This window comes from Bombina bombina, chromosome 3, assembly GCF_027579735.1.
Source record: "Bombina bombina isolate aBomBom1 chromosome 3, aBomBom1.pri, whole genome shotgun sequence".
Taxonomy (NCBI): domain Eukaryota; kingdom Metazoa; phylum Chordata; class Amphibia; order Anura; family Bombinatoridae; genus Bombina; species Bombina bombina.
The window spans coordinates 1,112,848,604-1,112,873,090 of record NC_069501.1 but is presented as its reverse complement, the minus strand read 5'-3'; the positions used below and the strand labels follow the sequence as shown (position 1 = coordinate 1,112,873,090).

The 24,487-nt window shown below is 38.2% G+C and overlaps 1 protein-coding gene across 1 annotated transcript in view; it reads left to right on the top strand.

Annotated features, from left to right (window-relative positions):
- The window catches only part of B3GLCT (beta 3-glucosyltransferase), a 1,048,073-nt gene that overhangs the window by 393,940 nt on the left and 629,646 nt on the right, over nucleotides 1-24,487 (top strand). The window contains exon 4 of the mRNA XM_053708467.1: nucleotides 2,776-2,885. Coding sequence (XP_053564442.1) covers nucleotides 2,776-2,885 — 110 coding nt within the window. The remainder of the gene's footprint in view (nucleotides 1-2,775; nucleotides 2,886-24,487) is intronic.

Genomic DNA, 24,487 nt, shown 5'->3' with positions numbered 1-24,487 from the left:
ATTCAGGTCACTTTGTGGCCTTTTCCCTCTGCTTTAACTGAATTGTGGCTTGTACCAAACTAGGGTGTATCCCACCCCATACTATTTTAGTTCTTCACCACTCACTACTTTCTAAACATTTGTTGTGGGTATGCAAGAGTAAGAAATCTAATTGGTTTCTACCTTCTCTGGCTTTTGGATGTGTGCATGCCTGTCCTAAGACAACCACCTATTATTTATAGCAGGGATGGCCAACTTTTCATATGCAATCGTCTGCACTAGGCTTTTGCTGACCTGGAGAAAACTGAACTAAGAGATACTATCAATGTAAACTTTGGGGACTTTTGGTGTGTAGGCAAACAAAATTGCCCTCTGGAAGGTACAAAAGCAGACTATGGGTACCCTAAAACCTTACTTAAATATGGACCTGTGCCACTGGATATTTTTTATGAAATATATTATTTTTATTTGTGTGTTTAAAAGACATACATTTATATATGGCCCTTAAGGCTTCTAAAATAGTGATCTGTGGCTCTCTTGTGTTAGGGACTTGGCCATCAATGATTTATAGTTTTAAACCACACCAGTTGTATGTGTGTGTGTGTGTGTGTATGTATGTATATATATATGTGTGTGTATGCATGTGACTGTGTATTTATATATATATATATATATATATATATATATATATATATACACATACACACACATATATATATACACACAGAGGAAGTCTAGCACTCACTTGCAAGCACCCAGCTAAGATTAAAAGTATCTGGCCAAATGGGACAAGTCCAGGTACCATTTGGTCATAGGATGTTTACCCAGTCATGGTCTCTTCCAAACCTGGGTCCCTAATACAGCCAAATAATGCATGTTCATCAAACAAACTGGGAACAAGTCAAGGGTGCACAGGCTTATGTAATCACCATAGACATAAACAAAACACGGAAGGGGACTCCCCTCTCAGACTGGACTGGGTACATATCCTATGACCTTGCAACATGCACATCCCTGGGTGCTAAATTGCACTCACAGGTAGCTGTACCATCCCCAGAGTCCCAGGCAGTTAACCCCAGACAAGTCTGGGTGCATGGCCCATAGGGAAAATTACAAAAAATGAACACAAAACAGCGAGGAAATTTAGCACTCACTTGCACAAACTCGGCTAAGATTAAAAGCAAAACAGGAAAAGTTAGTTACCGCATCTGGCCAAATGGGAAAAGCCCACGTCAACGTTTCTCCCAAACCTGGATCCCTTATACAGCCAAACAATGCAAGCTCTCAATCAAACAAACTGGGAACAAGTCAAGGTTGCACAGGTTTATCTGGGGTTAACTGCCTGGGACTCTGGGGACGGTGCAGCTACATGTGAGTGCTATTGAGCACCCAGGGCTCTGCCTGTTGCAGAGTCATATGATGTGTGCCCAGTCCAGTATGAGAGTGCAGTCTCCTTCCCCTGTTTTGTGTATGTAGCTCTCTCTCATCTATCTATCTGTCTATCTATCTATCTATCTATCTATCTATCTATCTATCTATCTATCTATTTATCCATTTATCCAAACAGTTTGGGACAAGAAAAAGTTTAGATTTTGGAATACTTGCATCTTTAAAATGGGACAATTGAGGGAGGGGATGAGACCAAGTGTAAACATCAATATCTTATGTAATTTAGGCAACATTTAAAGTCATCATACAGCTTATACATGTAACTAAAAGTAGTTTTATATAACTTTTAATACTTTTGTGACTTACAGGCAGGGAAAATAGTAATTTTTTAAGTTTGCTTTTTGGAATTTGGGAATATATACCTGTGTGTGTGTGTGTATGTCTATATTTATATGTGTATATATTACAGATAAAGTAAGATATCTAGGTAATCCTAGGGTTACCCAGGTAAAACGGATATTACCCAAGCGGCTGTGGTTAAGGCTCAATTTACTGTAATTCCCCTATCTACACCATTTTTTTTGTGCCTCCGCCTGGCATCCACCCCCAGTGAACCTTGATGAATGAGGTTTGCAAGAACGCCTCTCCCCAACTGGAATCATCCAGACAGAGGCAAAAAAGATAATGAAGATGGGGAAATTACAGTTTGATGCAGTGACTGCACTCTGAGTGGCTTTATGATCTTACATCAGGCTTTACCCACAGCCGCTTGGGTAATGTCCGTTTTACTTGGCACACATCCTATTACCCATAACATATATGTATACAGGTACATATTCCCAAATCTGGAATTCCAAAATTATTCTAAAATACAAACTTTTTAATTAATATTTTTTTTTAAATAAAATGATCAAAAATTGCTATTCCCTGCCTGTAAGCCACAAAAGTATTAAAAATAATATAACATTACCTGTATTTGCATGTATACGCTATATTATAACATTTCCTAAATTACATGATATTCTTCTTTACCCTTGGTTCCATGCCTTCTTCCAACTGTCCCATTTTAAAGATGCAAGTATTGCGAAATCCAAACCTTTATCTGTATTTCAATTGAAAACTCAGCCTATTCAAATAAATTATAAATCTTTATTCATATGAGACATATAACTCATTGGAAGAGGCTGAGTTTCTGATTGTAATATATATAGAGTGTGTGTGTGTGTATATATATATATATATATATATATATATATATATATATATATATATATATATATATATATATATATATATATATTAGGGGATTTTGAATCAAAAGTTAGTCTAGTCACTTTGATCTATAACCAAGATTATTATTATGATTACTATTAATAATGATAATAATTTTTTTTCCATTAATTACAGAACTAGAGGAAGTGGTCATTGTGATTCAAAGTCAGAGTAATTATTTTCACAAAAAGAAAGCAGTAGACCTGAAAGAAAATATTTTAAAGCAGGCATCTGAAATCAGCAAGGTATGTACATATAAATTGGAAATATAATGTATGTATAATGTATATGGATGTTTTACACCATGTACTGATCTGGGAATTTACTGGGCAAGAAACTATACAAATTATTATGTTCAAGTGTACATAGTTCCCATGCTGAGGGGGAATCTCCTGTCCCTCTCTGTGAGTCCGTTTACTGGCTCCCCATTCACAGCAAAATTAAATTCCAAATTCTCACCCTGACTTACAAAGCCCTTACCAAAGTTGCCCCGACTACCGGTCCTCACTAATCAACAAATATACTCCAGCCTGCACTTAAAGGGACAGTAAACCTAAAAAAATAATGTTATATAATTCTGCACATAGTGCAGAATTATATAACATTATATTAGTGTTATTGTTATAAAACCTTATATTCCCTTTGAATTTTTTTAAAATATGTCAGTTTTTCAGACCCGCTCTCTGTGCTCTTCTGAGCGGGTCTGTTTCTATTACACAGCGCATCGGGCCAGCTGTATAGTCACAGCCCGGCCAGACCGCTCGCTCCTGCTGTCAGACAGAGCAGGAGCGAGCTGCACTTAGTGTTATGGCGCGGTCAGGCCGGGCTGTGACTATACAGCTGGCCCGATGCGCTGTGTAATAGAAACAGACCCGCTCAGCAGAGTACAGAGAGCGGGTCTGAAAAACTGACATTTTAAAAAAATTCAAAGGGAATATAAGGTTTTATAACAATAACACTAATATAATGTTATATAATTCTGCACTATGTGCAGAATTATACGTTATTTTTTAGGTTTACTGACACTTTAAGGTCCAACAATAACCTGCTCCTTGCATCTTCTACCATCACCTCCTCACCAACCCACTGGAACGCACTTCCTTGCACTGTCTGACATTTTCCTGATCTGTCCCCTTTTAAACGCTCCCTAAAGACATTTTTGTTCCAAGAATTCTACCACCCAACTCCGTAACAAATGAATTCCACCTACCTAATAATTGCCCTCATCTACCTGTACTAACATCATTCTCACCCTTGCAGTCCACTCACCCTCTACCCTTCTAGATTGTAAGTTCACACGGGAATAAGGTCATCAATTCCTGTTGCATTTGTTTCATACATTTTGTCCTGTCACTTAAAAATAGTGCATAACTGTTGTACTTTTAGCTTTTGTAACTATGGACAGCGCTGCAGAATTAGTTAGCGCTTTATAAAGTACTAGTCCTAAAGCCTGTGTACACGGGCCAAGTCCCCATCTACTTGGATCCCCTCTCCATCCCCCCTTCCCTGCCACTCTCAACTTTATTTTTCTGTAGTGCAACGGTCCCCCCCCCCCCGCTCATGCCCCCCCTTTCTACTGTCTGATCTTCACTGACTGATCCTTCCTTATGGTATGTTTGTCTTGCGCTGCAGTCTCTACTGCCCATGACTTCATCAGACAAACATACCTGGCCTTTTATTATGTAGGATAACAATAATAAGTATAAATACATATATACGCACACAGACACACATACATAAACACACAAATTAACACTGATACATGCAAATACAAAGAGCCACGCTTATACACCCACAAATATAAATATAGACATCTATACACAAATATTCTCATCTTTTCTTAAATGGCTTAATGTCTGCTAATGTGCAAACAGATATAAAACTGCAAAATGTAAAATGCTCTATCTCTATGGCTTGTATATAGCTGGGTGTTTAATTCATGCAAAGGGATTAAACACATAGTTAAAGTCAGCTCCAGTTTAGCCACCAATCTCCTTCTAGCACCTAGTAGTGTTTGATATGTACATATTATTTTTCAGCAAATGATACCAAGAGAACAAATACAATGTGAAAAAAGAGGTGAATTTAAAAGTGACTTTAAATTACATGCGGTATCTAAATCCTGTAAATTTAATTTTGACTTTTCTATCCCTTTTATAAGCAAAAATATCCAAGTCTGTCAGTTCTGATCAGGGATAGGCATGGATCAAAGCTGTGGCAGACATTTTCCAAAGTACAGACTTTAGTGAAGGACACCAAGGTCTACATTTAGCTACCATTCAGCAAGCTCTACCCAGGTGCTCAATCAAAAATGGGTCGGCTACTAAGCTTACATTTCTGCTTTTTCAAATAAAGATACTAGGAATTAATTAGAAAGTTGCTAAAAATTGCGTGCCCTATATGAATCATGAAAGAAAAAAAAAATTGGGTTTAGTGTCCCTTTAATGGAAACAAAATTTCCATCAGTCTAACTTGATCATACATTATATTGTGTGTGTGGTGCACAAAAGGTTAAAAAGTAAATATCACCATTTTGTTTTAACAAAAATTAAAAAGTGTCATAGAATGCTGGCCTCTTTGTGACCTGCTAGTTTGTGAAACCCCACACGTTTCTTAAATTTCATTATTATTAATAGTTAAAAATTTAATCTTTCAGAGAAAAATAAATAAATAAATAAAAACAGACAGAACTGTAACTTATATGTGATAAAAACATGAACCATTTTTTTTTATATGTATAGTAGTTTTCCATTATTTTTTTCTTCAAATCAGTCACTTTCCCGCTACTGAGTGGCGACCTCACACGGGTGCTGCCCCAACCCTGCGAAACATGGCGACACATATGTCAAGGAGGATTCTACTCATCCCGAGTCCCTCCCCACTGCAAAACGGGGGGCGCACACTGCAAGGGTCAGTCACGGACACCTTGCCTATCCCTGGTTCTGATCACTTGAACAAGATAACAGTATAGAACTACAATTGACCTGAAACAACTGGGCTACTTTAATTCTGCCAAGTCTCATTCAGTTAATAATATATTTTCTTTCCTATGTGTACTATTGTCCAGCGGTTTATCCTATGAGTCTTTCTAGGAAAAAAAAACAAAAATGCAAGCACAGAATTCTCCCTCCCAGGGGCAGGTTTTACCTCTCAAGGTTGTCTGCAGATCAGGTAAAAAGAGAGGCATTCTTGAACTGCGTTCAGGATCTTTTCTCTCTGGGAGGGATTGTTCCATTTCCAGTAAAGGAACAGGGTCTAGGATTCTATTCCAAAGGTTCTGGGGGCTCTATTGGCAGTCATCAGGTCTCAGGGAATTGCAGTGCCTTACTTGGACAACATTTTGGTTCAGGCGCCATATTTTCAACAAGCAAACTTTCATACAGAGATCTTGTTGTCTTTTCTACGTCCCCACGGATGAAAAGTGAATCTGGGAAAGAGTTCCCTTGTTCAAGCTACATGGGTGGTGTTCTTAGGAACTATAATAGATTCCCTATCTATGAAGATGTTTCTGATGGAGGTCAGGAAATCCAACATTCTCTCTGCTTGCATCTCTCTTCAGTTTACTGTTCGGCCATCAGTAGCCCAATGTATGGAGGTGATTGGTTTGATGGTCGCTTCCATGGACATCATTCCCTTTGCTCAATTCCATTTGAGAGCTCTGCAATTATGCATGCTCAAGCAATGAAACGGAAACCATCTGGATCTGTCTCAGAGGATAGATCTAGATGAACGAGAGACTCTCTTCCGTGGTGGTTTTCTCAGGAACATCTGTCTCAGGACACATGCTTCCTGAGACCTTCTTGGGTGATAGTGGCCATGGATGCCAGTCTGCTAGGCTGGGGAGCAGTCTGTGACTTGTTAAAGGCGCAGGGATTATGGACTCCTGAGGAGTCTGCTCTCCCCATTAAAAATAATAATGTTATAGAGTTTCCTGATATAAAATAATTTACCTCAACCTTTATTCTAGTTTTTAGGAGAGTTCAAAACCTGAAAGGAACATGGAACCCAATGGTTTTTTTCATGGTTCAGAGAGATTGTGATTTTAAACAACTTTCCAATTTACTTCTATTATCTAATTTGTTTTGTTCTCTTGATATGCTTTATTGAAAAGTATACCTAGGTAGATTAAGGAGCTGCTGTTTGGGGACTGCACATATATGCTTCATCTAATTGGCTCAACCTGTGCATTCAGCAAGCTCCCAGTAGTGCATTGCTGCTGCTTCAACAAAGGATACCAAGAGAACAAATCAAATTATATAAGGGACGTAAATTAGAAAGTTATATAAAATTGTATGCTCTATTTGAATCCTTATAGAAACATTTTGGTTTTTATGTCCCTTTAAGGGTATGGTGATATGACCAGACATTAGTATTAAATAATGTTAACATGAACCTTTATGGTTGCTAACAATGTTTGGGTTGCTCTATTTGCAACTTGGTTGGATCATTTTGTCCACCCATTTACTGGAGAAAGCATATGGTGAGAAGGGCTGTGCGATTTTAATTATGATTTTATTAAAATATTTTTTAAACTTACATTTTATATTAAAATTGCATTTAACGGTTTAAAACAGCGGCTTGCAATGTTTGCAGTTTGCACTGCAGAGGGAGTAGGCCAGAGAAAAGAGCCCTGTGCACACCTCAAGACTGGAGCAACAAACTACGAGGCAAGTAAAATTGTGGCGTTAGCTGTTTTTTTTTAGTGATGTTACACTTCCTGGTCCTTGAGGAGTGATCAGTGCTGCTGCTGGGCTGGACTGGAGCGTTTTTGTGACTGACATGACATGTTAAAGGGCCATAAAACTAATTGTCCCAAAACTTCCTCTGTTTTAAAAAGTATTAAACTTTGTAAACGTAATACTTTATTTCTTTTTACTATTTGACTTCAACTGCATCATGCTGTTTTGTCCTAGTTGCAGACAGCCCCTGCATTCAGTCACTAAAATCCAGGGAAGCAGTTGTTCAATTGTTGTTCATATTTAACCCCTTAATGACCACAGCACTTTTCCATTTTCTGTCCGTTTGGGACAAGGGCTATTTTTACATTTCTGCTGTGTTTGTGTTTAGCTGTAATTTTCCTCTTACTCGTTTACTGTACCCACACATATTATATACCGTTTTTCTCGCCATTGAATGGACTTTCTAAAGATACCATTATTTTCATCATATCTTATCATTTACTATTTAAAATTATAAAATATGAGGAAAAAATGGAAAAAACACTCTCTTTATAACTTTGACCCCCAAAATCTGTTACACATCTACAACCACCAAAAAACACCCATGCTAAATAGTTTCTAAATTTTGTCCTGAGTTTAGAAATACCCAATGTTTACATGTTATTTGCTGTTTTTGCAAGTTATAGGGCCATAAATACAAGTAGCACTTTGCTATTTCCAAACCACTTTTTTTCAAAATTTGCGCTAGTTACATTAGAACACTAATATCTTTCAGGAATTCCTGAATATCCATTGACATGTATATATTTTTTTTTTAGAAGACATCCCAAAGTATTGATCTAGGCCCATTTTGGTATATTTCATGCCATCATTTCACCACCAAATGCGATCAAATAAAAAAAATTGTTCACTTTTTCACAAATTTTTTCACAAACTTTAGGTTTCTCACTGAAATTATTTACAAACAGCTTGTGCAATTATGGCATAAATGGTTGTAAATTTTTCTCTGGGATCTCCTTTGTTCAGAAATAGCAGACATATATGGCTTTGACGTTGCTTTTTGTTAATTAGAAGTCAGCTAAATGCCACTGCGCACCACACGTGTATTATGCCCAGCAGTGAAGGGGTTATTTAGGGAGCATGTAGGGAGCTTTTTGGGGTAATTTTAGCTTTAGTGTAGTATAGTAGACAACCCAAAGTATTGATCTAGGCCCATTTTGGTATATTTCATGCCACCATTTCACCGCCAAATACAATCAAATAAAAAAGGTTAAATTTTTCCAAATTTTAGGTTTCTCACTGAAATCATTTACAAACATTTTGTGCAATTATGGCACAAATTGTTGTAAATGCTTCTCTGGGATCCCCTTTGTTCAGAAATAACAGACATATATGGCTTTGGCGTTGCTTTTTGGTAATTAGAAGGCCGCTAAATGCCGCTGCGCACCACACGTGTATTATGCTCAGCAGTGCAGGGGTTAATTAGGGAGCTTGTAGGGAGCCTGTAGGGTTCATTTTAGCTTTAATGTCGTGTAGTAGACAACCCCAAGTATTGATCTAGGCCCATTTTGGTATATTTCATGCCACAATTTCACTGCCAAATAAAAAAAAATAGTCAACTTTTTCTCAAACTTTAGGTTTCTCACTGAAATTATTTACACACAGCTTGTGCAATTATGGCACAAATGGTTGTAAATGCTTCTCTGGGATCCCCTTTGTTCAGAAATAGCAGAGATATATGGCTTTGGTGTTGCTTTTGCGTAATTAGAAGGCCGCAACTTCCCTGATCCCCCCCCCCAAAACAGCTCTCTAACCCTCCCCCTCTGTCTTATTGGGGGCCATCTTGGGTACTGGCAGCTGTCTGCCAGTACCCAGTTTGCAAATAAAAATGTTTTTTTTTTTTAATTTATTTTTTTTCTGTAGTGTAGCTTCCCCCCCAAGACCAATCCCCCACCACCTCCCAGATCCCTTAGATTACTTTTAATCCCTCCCGTGCGTGTCCCTGGCGATCCCGCCCCCCTCTCTGACTTTGAAGCCATTGATGGCCGCCCACCCGCCTCCCACTTCAGCTCCCACCCACCAACGAATGCGGCCATCGATATCCGGTGCAGAGAGGGCCACAGAGTGATCAGGATCGCTTCCAGCTGCTTTCCAGACCGAAGACGTGCAGGGTACGTCCTTGGCCGTTAAGTGACTTTTTTTTAGAGGATGTACTCTGCACGTCCTCGGTCGTTAAGGGGTTAAATAAGGTGCAGGAGTACTCAATTAGCAAAATTGTGTTCTCATTAGCATGCACAATATGGGGGGGCATACATACACACGTTTCATTTCTGGCATTATGGGTAATCCACTTAGTGCTTGCACAGCTCATGATTAAACTCGCACTATTACCACTTGCTACACATCATTACCATGTAACGAGTGTTCTGTTAGAGTGGTAAAGTATTCCTCCCACTACAAGCAGATCCTGAAGAGAATCATGCGATTAAAAATGGAGGTGAGCACGCGCTCCCGAAAGCTATATGTAGAGCCATCTGTGAATGGCTTTGCATAATCAGCAAAACGGAGGGAGTGCAATTAAAGATTTACATAAATGTTGTATGTAAATTTTAAACATTATAATAAAAAAATAAATAAAATAACATACAATTATGAAAAATAATATTTTGATCTATTTGTTTGAATTCTTTAATATCATTTTTAAGGTTTATGTCCTGTTAAGGATGCCGTTTCACTGTTTTTTTGTTTTGTTTTTTTTTTGGTAAAATGTTGCAGCCTCATGCGATTCAGATATTGCATAGCCTCATATCCCTATTAATTGCATCATGCGATTCAATTGCACAGCCCTCGTTGGGGAGGTATTTAGCATGTGACACTTCTTATGCAATGAACCTAATTAAGTTTCCATGTGGGAAAATGTACCTGGGTTAAACATCTATTGGAGACGTAGAAGCTCCAGCAGTCTCGGGTGTTAATTTACAGCAGAGAGCTGGAGTTTCTGTGCTCCAGGCATCCATATGGAACCGCAGCGTAGGAGGAAAATAAAATAAAAAATAAAGGGAGAGGGAGGGAAGGGGAGCTGCGCTAAACGCTACTTGATGCGTTGGATGAATGGCGGGAAAATAGAAGCCATCATTCTTGTGCAAGTGAGCATTTACAGTAATATTTTATGTAGAAATGTACACAAACATTTGTTAACCTCTGCAAAATGAGTGTGTTCCCCACAAGTTTGCTGTTGACCTAAACATCGAAATTTGATTTTTGTTTGCAGTAAAAACAAGCATATTTTTAATTGTTGTTACCAGGGACACTACCAAGTGAATCTAATCCTGACTGTATCTATATCCGTGTCTCTTAAACTGTGGTAGTGTGTGGGTATGTATTGTATGTGTATGAGTAAGTGCATATGTGTATGATTGTGTACGTATGTATACACAGCCATCCGCAGAAATCTTTCTAGTGGGTTCAATATATATATAATAAATACTGAATGGTTCCTCAGACGTGACAACCTGATGCCACACACAAGCGTGCCTACCGATATTAGCAAGCAGAACACAATTAACCCTATGGCTGCCAAATGGACTGCAATATAGACCAGTTGAGTTAGCCTTATCTTTTTAAAGGAAGAGTGAGGAATCTGCTGCATGTTTTTTTTGCTGACATGCTTGAAGTGTCGAGCCAGTGGAGTGCAGAAATAAGCTGTGCACAAGCTGCAAATGAGGCTCATGTGAGTATACAGAAAAGGGTATTGTGCTGACGGTAGGAATCCAGAGGGGGCAGTTGCTAGTTGTGTATATACAGTATATATGAGTGAATGTGTATATTTGTGCATTTATGAGTTAGTGTGTATGTATGAGCCAGTGTATGAATGTATGAAAAACAATAAATGATTTACCTTTCAGATAAGGGGTTTGTTTTGGACTATTTTATAATTGCGTTCATGACAAAATTTCCAATGCAAAAAGGAGTTCTAGGGGGAAAAAAAGTTTCAAAAGCTCTGTCTTACAGTATACCAACATTTTTTGTTTTAATAATATTTGATGTAATTCTATATTCTGGTCACTAGGTGGTAGTGTAATGTATGGTTTAATATTATTTGGGAATATTTTACTTTTATCTTTAAAATTGAGGCATTACATTTGCTTTAAAGGAAACCCCCCAAATTGTTTTAGTGTATATGTAATGCACCATAATAAAGAAATGAAGGTACCCTGTTTGTTCATGTGGTCTTAGGGATGTGTGGTGCAGCATAGCACTACCTTGAAGTCTTTTAGGACTGGTACTATTTTGGATATGTATGTAGTTGCTGTACACATGCGTGATAAAGTGAGGTTTTAATTTATTGTCTTGTAAAATAAATCTCTTTCTGAGCAAGAACATAATACTAATACTATTGTTCATGAAACAGATATCATGATTACTGAAGATTTTTTTTTTTAATAATTGAACCAGCCTTCCAAAATCCATAAACATAGTTCGTTGAAAGAACATTAAAATTATTCTTTGCACATTTAATAATCTTCACACTTAACTGTTCACAACTACACCAAAAGACTTGACAATTTCTGCTAAAAAGGACAGTAAACACCTTCTGATTGTCATACAAAGGGCTAGATTACAAATGGAGCGCTAATTAGCACTTTCACTGTAGCACTAATTGTGTTAGAAGAAAAAAAATTCTGCGCGTCAGGTTGCGCTGGTATTACGAGTTGAAAGTAAAAAGTTATTTGAGGGTATTCACATCCAAATTTCAGGATTGGTTTAGGAATTACAGCTTTTTAATATGTAGCCCCCTCTTTTTCAAGGGACCACAAGTAATTGGTCAATTGACTCAAAAGCTGTTTCATGGACAGATAAAAGGTCTGCAGTTGATTCCAGGTGTGGCATTCGCATTTGGAAGCTGTTGCTGTGGAGCCACAACATACGTTCGAAGGAGCTCTCAATGCAAGTGAAACAGGCCATCATTAGGCTGCAGAAAAAAAAATGTCAGAGAGATAGCAGGAACATTAGGAGTGGTCAAACAGTTTGGTACATTCTGAGAAAAAAAAGAACGCAGTAGTGAGCTCTGTAATACAAAAATGCCTGGCCGTCCACGGAAGATAACAGTGGTAGATTGTAGGATACTTTCAATGGTAAAGTAAAACCCCTTCACAACATCCAGCCACGTTAAGAACACTCTCCAGGAGGTAGGCAAATCATTATCCTAGTCTACCATTGTCAGGGTGCCAGGAATCAGACTGAGACGAGAAGTGCAAAAATAATCACACTTTTATTAATAGCAAAAAATAATAAAAAGTCCACAAGTCAAATAACAAGCCAGGAGTCAAAACCAGAGGTGGTAGTCAGACGAGCCGAGTCAGGAGCCAAAGCGAATAGTCAGACGAGCCGGAATCAGGAACAAGGAAAACAGCAGAGTCAGGAACAAGCCAGAGATCAGGAACCAGGAAGGACGTCAGGCAGCCAGGTAATACACAGGAACTCTCACAAACAGGTCTGAGACAACGCAAAGGCAAAGCATACTGAACAAAGGCCCTTTAAATAAGTGATGACATCACAATTCTGAGACTGCATCCTGTCTCACATGGATGATGCACACCAGTCTGGCCATAAAAGGAAGTGCAGGAAATGAGCAGCATCCCCCACAATGCACCATAGTCAGGAAGAGAGGTGAGTAAAATGGCTGTCAGCAGCACATGGAAAACACAACAGGGAAAAAACCCTGACAACCATAAAGAGAAGACTTCACAAGAGCAAATGCGGAAGGTTCACCACAACGTGCAAGCCATTCATAAGCCTCAAGGCCAGATTAGACTTTGCCAAAAAATATCTAAAAAAGCCAGCCCAGTTCTGGAATAGCATTCTTTGGACAGATGAATCTAAGATCAACCTGTACCCGAATGGCGGGAAGAAAAAAGTATGGAAAAGGCTTGGAACGGCTCATGATCTGTAGCATACCACATCATCTGTAAACAACGGTGGAGGCAGTGTGATGGCATGGGCATGCATGGCATCCAGTGGCACTGGGTCACTAGTGTTTATTGTTAGATGTGACAGAAGACAGAAGCAGCCAGATTAATTCTGAAGTGTATAGGGATATATTGTCTGCTCATATTCAGCCAAATTCAGAGAAGTTGATTAGACAGTGCTTCACTTTAAAGATGGACAATGACCCAAAACATACTGCAAAAGAAGCCCAGGAGTTTTTAAGGCAAAGGGAAATATTCTGCAATGGCTGAGTCAATCAGCTGATCTCAACCCAATCAAGCATGCATTTCACTTGCTAAAGACAAAACTTAAAGTGTCAGTAAACTTTAAAAATAATGTTATATAATTCTGCACTATGTGCAGAATTATATAACATTATATTAGCCAAACATTTATAAAACGTAATTTCCCCTATTAATTTAAAAAAAAAAAAAAACGCTGTTTCACAGACCCGCTCTCTGCTGAGCAGGTCTGTTATATTTACTCAGCGCATCGGGCCAGCTGTATAGTCACAGCCCGGCCCAACCGCGCCATAAGACTAAGTGCAGATCGCTCCTGTCACAGTAAAGCTGAGTAAATATAACAGACCCGCTCAGCAGAGAGCAGAGAGCGGGTCTGTGAAATAGCTTTTTTTTTTTAAATTAATAGGGGAAATTATGTTTTATAAATGTTTGGTTAATATAATGTTATATAATTCTGCACTATGTGCAGAATTATATAACATTATTTTTAAGGTTTACTGTCCCTTTAAGGCAGAAAAAAACACGAACAAACAACAACTGTAGACAGCAGCAGTAAAGGTCTGGCAAAGCATCACAAAGGAGAAAACCTACCGTTTGGTGATGTCCATGCGTTCCAGACTTCAAGCAGTCATTACATTAACAATTCCAGCAGAGAGCTGGACAGGATACACTTTCAAGCACTCATACCCTTCAGGTATTGAGATGTATTAATGTGAATATGTAAAATAAAATCAATATTTTTTATTAGTTTATTAAAATGAGTGAAAACACATAGATACAACAGATTGCATCAATGTAATAAGAGTCTTAGCTATAACTAAATAAATTTCTGCTAGTCACAAGGTCCTGGTAGCATATATAACAGATGCTATATAGGAGTCTGTAGTTATACTATAGGTTCAAAGATACAGAGGATAAAGAGATAAAATCCTGATAGGATGATACATAATAACCATAAAGTATTAGCTCTGGTATCTATCTAAAGTAAAAATGCTGTAATTATCTGTATTGAAAGTCACCTGTAGGTGACTATAAATGTTCGTGTTACAACAACAAAAATTCACTTGTTACACCTAGTGTGTGGTAAATGAAACTGGCAACTTCTAAGACATAAAGCACGTTTTAAGAATTATAAAATATATTTAGTACACAGTGTGATAGTAACAAGGTAATTACAAATGGACCTGAACCTATATAGTAACTAGATCTAATCACAATTGGTGATGGAACTTCAATAAGTTATAGTGGCACTATAATGGGGTATAATATTGCATATACCCCATCCAATGAAGAGATTAAGATACATTGATTTAATAGTTAAATGCACCTAAAGTTAAATGAGAAACTGAGTATGCTGCATCACTTGATAGTATAATACATATAGTGATTATACAGGATTGAAATGTGGTCTTTGAACCTATAGTATAACTACAGACTCCTATATAGCGTCTGTTATATATGCTGCCAGGGCCTTGTGTCTAGCAGACATTTATTTAGTTATAGCTAAGACTCTTATTACATTGATGCAATCTGTTTTAGCTATGTGTTTCCACCCATTTTACTAAATAAAGTAATACAGATTATTGTTTTTATTTTACATATTCACATTAATACATAGCTATACCTGAAGGGTATGAGTGCTTAAAAGTGTATCTTCTCCAGCTCTCTGCTGGAATTGTTAATGTAATACTTTCCTTTGATACACAGCACCTACTTACATTCTAATACTTTTCATATTAACATCATGTTAAGATTTATGTATCGTAAGTAACCCTTCAACCTACACAAGAGTTGTGCCATTGTTCTCTCTTTTTCAAGCAGTCATTGCCTGCAAAGGATTTTCGACAAAGTATTAAACATGAACATTTTATTGATGATTGTGTTAATTTGTCTAAATACATTTGAACCCCTGAAATAAGAGGACAGTGTATCAAAGTGGTTTATTACAATCAAACCCTTGAATTAAAGATAACTCTGCACTTTAATTGCATCTCGGTTGTTTAATTTCAAATCCATTGTGGTGGCGTACAGAGCCAAAATTATGAAAATTGTGTCAGTGTCCAATTATTTCCAGATCTAACTGTGTGTGTATGTATGTGTGTGTATATATATATATATATATATATATATATATATATATATATATATATATATATATATATACACACACACACACACACACACACACACACACACACACATACATACATACACACTCACTGGCCACTTTATTAGGTGCACCTGTTTAATTGCTTGTTAACAAAAATTGCTAATCAGTCAATCACATGGCAGCAGCTCAGTGCATTTAGGCATCTAGACATGGTGAAGATGTCCTGCTGAAGTTCAAACAGAGCATCAGAATGGGGATGAAAGGGGATTTAAGTGACTTTGAACGTGGCATGGTTGTTGGTGCCAGACGGGCTGGTCTGAGTATTTAAAAAACTGCTGATCTACTGGGATTTTCATGCACAACCATCTCTAGGGTTTACAGAGAAAGGTCAGATAAATAGAAGAATGGGCAGACTTGTTCAAGAAGATAGAAAGGCAACAGTAACTCAAATAACCACTCATTACAACCAAGGTATGCAGAATACCATTTCTGAATGCACAACACGTCGAGCCTTGAATTAGATGGGCTATAGCAGCAGAAGACTACACCGGGAGCCACTCCTGTCAGCTAAAAACATGAAACTGAGACTACAATTCGTGCAGGCTCACCAAAACTGGACAATAGAAGATTGGAAAAACATTGCCTGGTCTGATGAGTCTCAATTTCAGCTGCAACGTTCTGATGGTAGGGTCAGAATTTGGCGTAAACAACATGAAAGCATGGATATATCCTGTCTTGTATCAACGGTTCTGGCTGGTGGTGTAATAGTGTGGGGGATATTTTCTTGGCACACTTTGGGCCTCTTAGTACCAATTGAGCATTGTCTAAACGCCACGGCCTACCTGAGTATTGTTGCTGACCATGTCCATCCCTTTATGACTACAGTGTATGCATCTTCTGATGGCTACTTCCAGCAGGATAATGCACCATGTCACAAAGCTCAAATCATCTCAAACTGGTTTCTTGAACATTACAATGAGTTCACTGTACTCCAATGGCCTCCACATAACCAGATCTCAGTCCAATAGAGCACCTTTGGGATGTAGTGGAACGGGATATTCACATCATAGATGTGCAGCCGACAAATATGTGTGTGTACACAAATATTTGTGTATATCTAGCACGGGGCTAGATTAAAAGCAAAATGGAAGGGTTATTTACAGCATTTTGCCAAATAATGATGGGCCCAGGGCGACGTGAAGTCCCCAGTCTGGTTTGAGAATGCCGTCTATTTCTGTGAGACCACTGCAAAATGATCTGGTTTTACCATTTATAAGTATGTGTTTGAGTAAAATGAACATTTTTGTTTGTCTTATAAACTACTGATATTTCTCCCAAATAAAAATATTTTCATTTAGAGCATTTATGATATAATATATACCACTGCTGGTGTCAACACTATTCTCTTGCAATAGGACCAGTTGGATGGCAAAGAGAGTTCTAGTAGTACTTCAAAAGTAATAGGAATAAAAAAAAAAATAATAACTTGACCATGCCAAAATAGTTGAAAAGACAAGTTATAAATGAGGAAAAAAAAGGCTTTGTTCCGGCTTTACTAGCATCAGGTTTCTTTACTAGAGATGGCGGTTTATAAGAACAAGGTCAAGCAGCAGACATTGGGGACAACAAAGCTATAGACCGACAGAGGGTGAAAACGACTCTTGGCTGCCCGGAATGACCTCTAACTCATTTGAATGTCACTCAACAACCATAGGATGACATCAAATGACCTACAAAAAGAATAGCAATTGGCAGCTGGGGTGAAGTGCATGACGAGGATGGTTCAAAACAGGTTTCTAGGGGCAGAGCTGAATTTGTGGAAAGCTAGAAAAAAGCTCTTCATCAATAAGAAGCAAAGAAGAGCCAGGCTGAGGTTTGCAAAAGACCATAAGGATTGGACCGTAGAGGACTGGAATAAGATCATCTTCTCTGAGTCAAATTGCACCTGGTTTTCTAATTGTTAGACAGAGGCTTTGAGAGGAGTAGAAGCCACAGTGTCTGCACCCACTGTGAAATTTGGTGGAGGGTCAGGGATGATTGTAGGATGCTTCAGCATGGCTGGAATCTGGCAGATTTATATTTGTGAAGGACATATGACTCAAACCACTTACAAGGTTGTCCTGGAATAAAACTTGCTTCCGTCTGCTCTGACAACGTTCCCCAACTTTGAGGATTAGTTTTTTCCAGCAAAACAATGTTCCATGCCACACAGATCAGTTAGGGTGTGAATAAAGGACCACCAGATAAAGACCTGTCATGGCCAGCCCAATATCCAGACCTGAACCTGATTGAAAACCTCTGGAATGTGATCAAAAGGAAGATAGATGGTCACAAACTATCAAACAAAGCCAAACTTCTTGAAATTTTGTGCAGGAGTAGCATAAAGTCACCCAACAGTAATGTGAAAGATTGGTGGAGATCATGCCAAGACAAATGAAAGCTATGATTGAAAATAAGGGTTATTCCACTAAATATTGATTTCTTACCTCTTGCTAAGTTAAAACATTAGTATTGTGCTGTTTAAAAATAAATATGAACTTGTTTTATTTGCATTATTAGAGGACTGAAAACTACATCTTTTTTTTGGTATTTTGACCAGTTATTTTCTGCAAATAAATACTCTAAATTAAATTATTTTTTTTGGAATTTGGGAGAAATGTTGTCAGTAGTTTTAAAGAATAAAACAAAAATGTTTTAACATTTTTGTTTTTTTCTCCAGAGCTGTGTATAAATAATGATATAAAACTAGAGCTGTATTTTGGTTGTTCTAACAGTCTCCTATTCCTTTCTGCCATTACACTATTTTGACAATAGATGTCAGTGTTTGCCTTCACATTTACAAATTGTTCTCTTATGTGTAATGTTTGTCTTCTATAAACTGTGAATGAATATTCTGTTTATATTATAATTTAGACTCTTTTTGTTCACCTATTAATGTTTCCAGTGTTTTGTTAATATTAAGAAACCACAAATTTCATGCATCTCAACACTTATTGAAATTGAGAGATATTTACTATTATATGAATCTATCTTCATATCTGTGCAGATATGTAGTCTAAGCTAAATATAAAATAAAATTGTGTTGTGCAGATATATATAATAGTAATTTAGAAAACCAATGCATTGCTTTCTGAAGATATGTAGTGCTTTGTGGATTTATATAATATAAACAAAATACCAAAATAACAATGTCAAAATGAAACAGAACATAAAAGCCATTGATGGTTTTCTGTGCATTTAAAATGTAACAGGTTCAGAAAATCTTTCTGACTGACTGACCTCTTGCCTTCCTTTAGAGCACTGCGATACATTGTTGTACAATTTGTTGTAGTTCTTGTTCATCAGACAGTATTCTAATCCACTCATACCGTTCATACACAGCTCTTGCTTGCTGCAATTTGTTTCTTTCATGATTCAGATAGAACATGCAATTTTAAACAACTTTCTAATTTGACTTTTCCTGTATTCTCTTGGTATCTTTTGTTGAAAAGCATGGACCTAAGCTTAGGAGCCGGCCAATTTCTTGAGCACTATATGGCAGGAGTTTTGCAAGAATGTTATCTATTTGCAAGAGCATTATATGGCAGCTCTATTTCCTGCCATGTAGTGCTCCGCATGCCTACCTTGTTATTTCTTCATCACAGAATATCATGGGAGCAAAGCAAATTTGATTATAGAAGTAATTTGGAAACTTTTTATCAAAATGGTATGCTCTGTCTGAATCAAAAAAGAAAGTTTTGGGGCTTCCTATCCCTTTAAAGGGACATTGTACACTAAATTTTTCTTGCATAAATGTTTTGTAGATGATCCATTTATATAACCCATCTGGTTGTATTTTTATAAAAATGTATAGTTTTGCTTATTTTTTAAGAACATTGTGCTGATTTTTAGACTCCTAACCAAGCCCCACAGTGCCAGATGTATACACACGTTTAGAGAGTCCTGCAGCCTCCTGTTTATGTCATCTGTCTTTTCATAGGAAGGGAAGGGGGGAGGTGGGGGGTGTCTGCTCTTTTTGTTTACCCAGCCCCTTTGAGTGGGTGTCCCAGACTACCACATTACCAGTGCTAAACTGGGAGCTTCTAAGAATTTTTTTAAAAGGTTTTATACTGAACCTTTAGATCAGTATCTGGCATATTCTTCTTTATAGTAGTGTCTATTACATGCAGTTATAAGAAAATTGGTGTATACTGTCCGTTTAATACCTGTTTCATGAATTTGAAAAAATAATAAAAAAAAAAAATATATAAATATAGATTAACAGTGTTTTGAAGGAGCATCCATTAGACCATGTCAAGTTTGTATTACTGAACACTGCATTTACTAACTCCACAAATGTAAAGTCAATTGCATTATTCTATCTAGCTTTTATTTACTGTTTTATATATATCTATATGGGCATATTTATGAAAGTGCAAGCGGACATAATACGATGTAGTGTATCATGTCCATTGCACATCGATTAATGCTGGCATTTATCATTGCACAAGCAGTTCGCCGAGCCGGAAACAAGGGGCATTAAGCTCCATTCAGAGCTTGATAATTCGACCCCATAATATGCATATATACAAATCATGACTTTAGTGGTCCTTTAACTGCTGCTATGTATTTTCATTTGTATTAGATCCAAATCCCCCCCTATTTCTGGATTATAAGAGCCAGTGTCAAGCAACATGCCCTTGGTTAGCTTATGCCTTTCATTCATTTAGCCACTAATACCCAAACGTGCTGCAGCCCTTGTTTGCTTTTTTATGTTTTCATAGAACACTGATTTTGTGCAGTGATTAATGAACCAATGTTTAGACCAATTTAAATGCATTTTTTAAAAAAAAAACAATTAAAACATAAGTTGTAATGTTCAAAGAATCCACAAAAACATCCTTTATAACGAATACCATTATATTCTTCCTTTTTAACTTATTTTCTTTTAATGCATGCAGGGATTAACATGTGACATTTTAATCTGCAGCCAGAGTCTAATCCGACCTTTATCTGGAAATCTGAATTGCAAAAATTATTTCTCTTTCAACGCAAAAATTGCTTGATTTTCAAAACTAACCTTGGTCTTTTTTTAACTGTATTTAATAGTTATACATCTGTAGATGATTATAGAAAGTGAGCCAGCAAAAGGATGAAGATACATTTAGAAAACTTTAGCACAAAGTTATATAACTTTTTAAATAAAAAGAGCCTCAATTCATAAGACTCCTGATTACAATTTTTAATTTAATTTAATGAAGGGCTACTTTTTGTAGTTTTATTTCAGTTTACTCCCCAGGACCCATTTAGGGCCAGATCACAAGTGGAGCGGTATTTTTTGTGTTTCCGCTATAGCGATAACTCCGCTAGAATTAAATTTTTTGTGTTAGTTGGGTTGCGCTGGTATTACAAGTTGAAAGTAAACTGTTTTTGCTCTAGGGGTAACCAGACGAGTGCAAAAATCCAAACTTAGAATATTGCGTGCACGTTCACGTATTCCCCCATAGAAGTCAAAGAAGAAAATTTTTTTGGAAAAAACCTAACACCCCATTTTCACGTAAACAGCATCACATATTCTCATTAGCACTAACCCGATATGAAAATATGAATTTCCTTCTTAATATGAGGAGAGTCCACAGCATCATTCCTTACTGTTGGGAAATACTGAACCTGGCCACTAGGAGGAGGCAAAGACTTAAAGGGACAGTTAAGCCAAAAAAAAACCTTTCCAATTTACGTTTATCACCAATTTTGTTTTGTTCTCTTCATATTCTTAGTTGAAAGCTAATTTCTTAGACATTGAAGACAGCCTCTAATCTGAATGCATTTTGACCACTAGAGGGCATTCGTTCATGTGTTTCATATAGATAACATTGGGCTCATGCACGTGAAGTTATCCTGGAGCCAGCACTGATTGGCTAAAATGCAGGTCTGTCAAAAGAACTGAAATAAGGGGGCAGTTTGCAGAAGCTTAGATACAAGGTAATCACAGAGGTAAAAAGTGTATTTCTATAACAGTGTTGATTATGCAAAATTGGGTAATGGGTAATAAAGGGATTTTCTTGCTTTTTAAACAACAAAAATTCTGGTGTTGACTGTCCCTTTAAATACTCCCCCTACTTCCCTCATATCCCAGTCATTCTTTACCTTTCGTCACAGGAGGTTGGCAGAGAAGTGTCAGAAGATTCGGAGTAGTTCCTTATGAAGGGTATCTACCCTTCGAAATGGGACTGGAGTTTTAAGTAGTCTTGTCAGCCTCTCAGTGAGAGCATTGACAAATGTTAGAGCCTGGAGATGCAGGGAGAGTCTTTCTGCGAACCCATCCAGACTCGTATTAACAGCTCGTAAGCAATCAATCAATGTTGACGAGTTTCAATGCCTGCTTCCATCACTCAAGTCCATGTCAGGAGCGATGGTACAAGACTGTCAAACTTGAGAAGCTGTGTTTCTGTTCCACGACATAGATTCCGGTAAGATCGTTTCATTTTTTATACACATATGATAACGCAAGAAGACAGGGTCACGGTGGGGCTCCTTTTAACTGTTTGGAATCCATCTGGAGGGGCCCTTTTACCACCAGACTTTACTGAGTTACAAATGGCAGTGTCTGTGGCCTTTAGTTCTTTACCTCGCCCTGCTAAGTGCATGCGAAAGGTTAAATATTGCTATCCTTCCCAGGGGTGATCTACTAGCTTATTGGATTTATCTGATACAAGATTATCCGATGAAGAAGGCGCCTCTGATACTTCAGAGGGTGCTCTTTCTGGGTCAGAATCTGCTGCCTCTAGGCCTCCAGCTGCGGAGGAACCAGACTTTAGATTTAGGATTGAGCATTTACGCTTTCTGTTGAAAGGAAGTTTTGGCTACGTTAGAGGTTCCAGAGCCCATATTGCCTGAAGAACTTTTGATTTCTAAATTAGATAAGGTCTACAAGGACAGGGATGTACCACAAACTTTCCTGGTTCCCGTGAAGATGGCAAACATTATTAAGAATGAATGGGAAAGAATTGGCTCTTCATTTTCCCTTTCTTTTTCCATTAAAAAAATTGTTCCCGGTCCCGGACTTTCAATTGGAGATGTGGGGCTCCATCTTTAAGGTGTATGGTGCTATCTCCACGCTTGCTAAATGCACTACTATCCCGCTTGAGGATAGTTTGTCTTTTAAAGAACCCATGGATAGGAAAATAGAAACTCTGTTAAGAAAGATGTTTCAACATACAGGATATTTGTTTCAACTGGCAGCAGCTGTTGCTGGAGCTGCTACCTACTGGTGCAATTTCTTATCTGAGTTGATCGAGGTGGAGAGTCCCCTCAACGTGATCCAGGAAAGAATTTTGACCTTAAGGTTGGCTAATTATTTTATTTGTGATGCAAATATGCAAATTATTCGCCTGAATGCAAAGGCTCCAGGTTTTTCTGTTCAAGCCCATAGGGCACTCTGGCTGAAGTCCTGGTCTGCGGACATGACTTCGAAGTCCAGACTTCTTTCCCTCCCATTTAAGGGAAAGATTCTATTTGGTCCAGGCCTGGACTGAATTATCTCCACGGTTACTGGAGGCAAAGTTGACTTTTTACCGCAGGATAAGAAGAACAAATCTAAAGGACAAGGTCCTAATTTTCTTTCCTTTCGTTCGGATAAATTCCATTGTCAGCAACCCTCCGCAAAGCTCGAGCAATCCAAGGGGACTTGGAAGCCGGCTCAGTCCTGGAATAAATCCAAGCAGAACAAGAAGCCAAGGCAAAGTCGTCATTAAGTGGCGGCCCCCGATCCGGCTCTGGATCGCGTAGGGGGCAGGCTGTCGTTCTTTTTGGATGCTTGATTTGGGGACGTACAAGACCCGTGGGTCCTGGAGGTCATTGCTCAGTGATACAGGATAGGTTTCAAGTCTCATCCACCCAGGGGCATATTGCTCTTGTCTTCAAGGCCAGAAAAGAGAGAAGCCTTTCTGGGGTGCTTGAGGGATTGAGGGATCTCTCCTCCCTGGGAGTCCATTGTCCTGGTACCTCTTACAGAAAGAGGTCTGGGATACTATTCAAACCTTTTTGTGGTCCCAAAGAAGGAGGGAACTTTCCGCCCGATTCTGGACCTAAAGTGCTTAAACAAGTTCCTATCTGTCCCCTCATTCAAGATGGAAGACAATAAGGTCCATCCTTCCCTTAGTTCAGGAAGGACAGTTCATGACTATGATAGATCTGAAGGATGCTTACCTTTACGTTACAATACACAAGGAACACTTCAAGTTCCTAAGATTTGCTTTCCTGGACCAGCAATTCCAGTTTATTGCACTCCTGTTTGGCCTAGCAACTGCTCCAAGAGTTTTTATGAAGGTTCTAGGGGCTCTGCTTGCAGTGGCCAGAACCAGAGGTATAGCAGTAGCGCCATACTTGAACAATATTCTGGTTCAAGCACCATCCTGTCGTCTGGCCCTTCTATCTCTTCTTCAATATCATGGATTGAATATAAATTTAGAAAATAGTTCTCTTATTCCCAGTACCAGGGTGGAATTCCTGGGTACTATAATAGACCCCATATCCATGGCTCCATGCATATTTCTTACAGACCAAAGATGTTACAAGCTAACTCCGCTCGTCTTGCCCTCCAGACCTCCTTAAGGCCCTCTGTGGCTCGGTGTATGGAGGTGATTGGTCTCATGGTGTCCAGCATGGACATAATTTCTTTTGCCAGATTTAATCTCAGACCACTTCAGCTGTGCATGGTGAGACAGTGGAACGGCGATCATTCGGATCTGTCTCAACAGATTTCTCTGGACAACTGGTCAAGAGAATCGCTCTCCTGGTGGCTCTGTACAGATCACCTGTCCCAAGGGACATCCTTCTTGAGACCATCC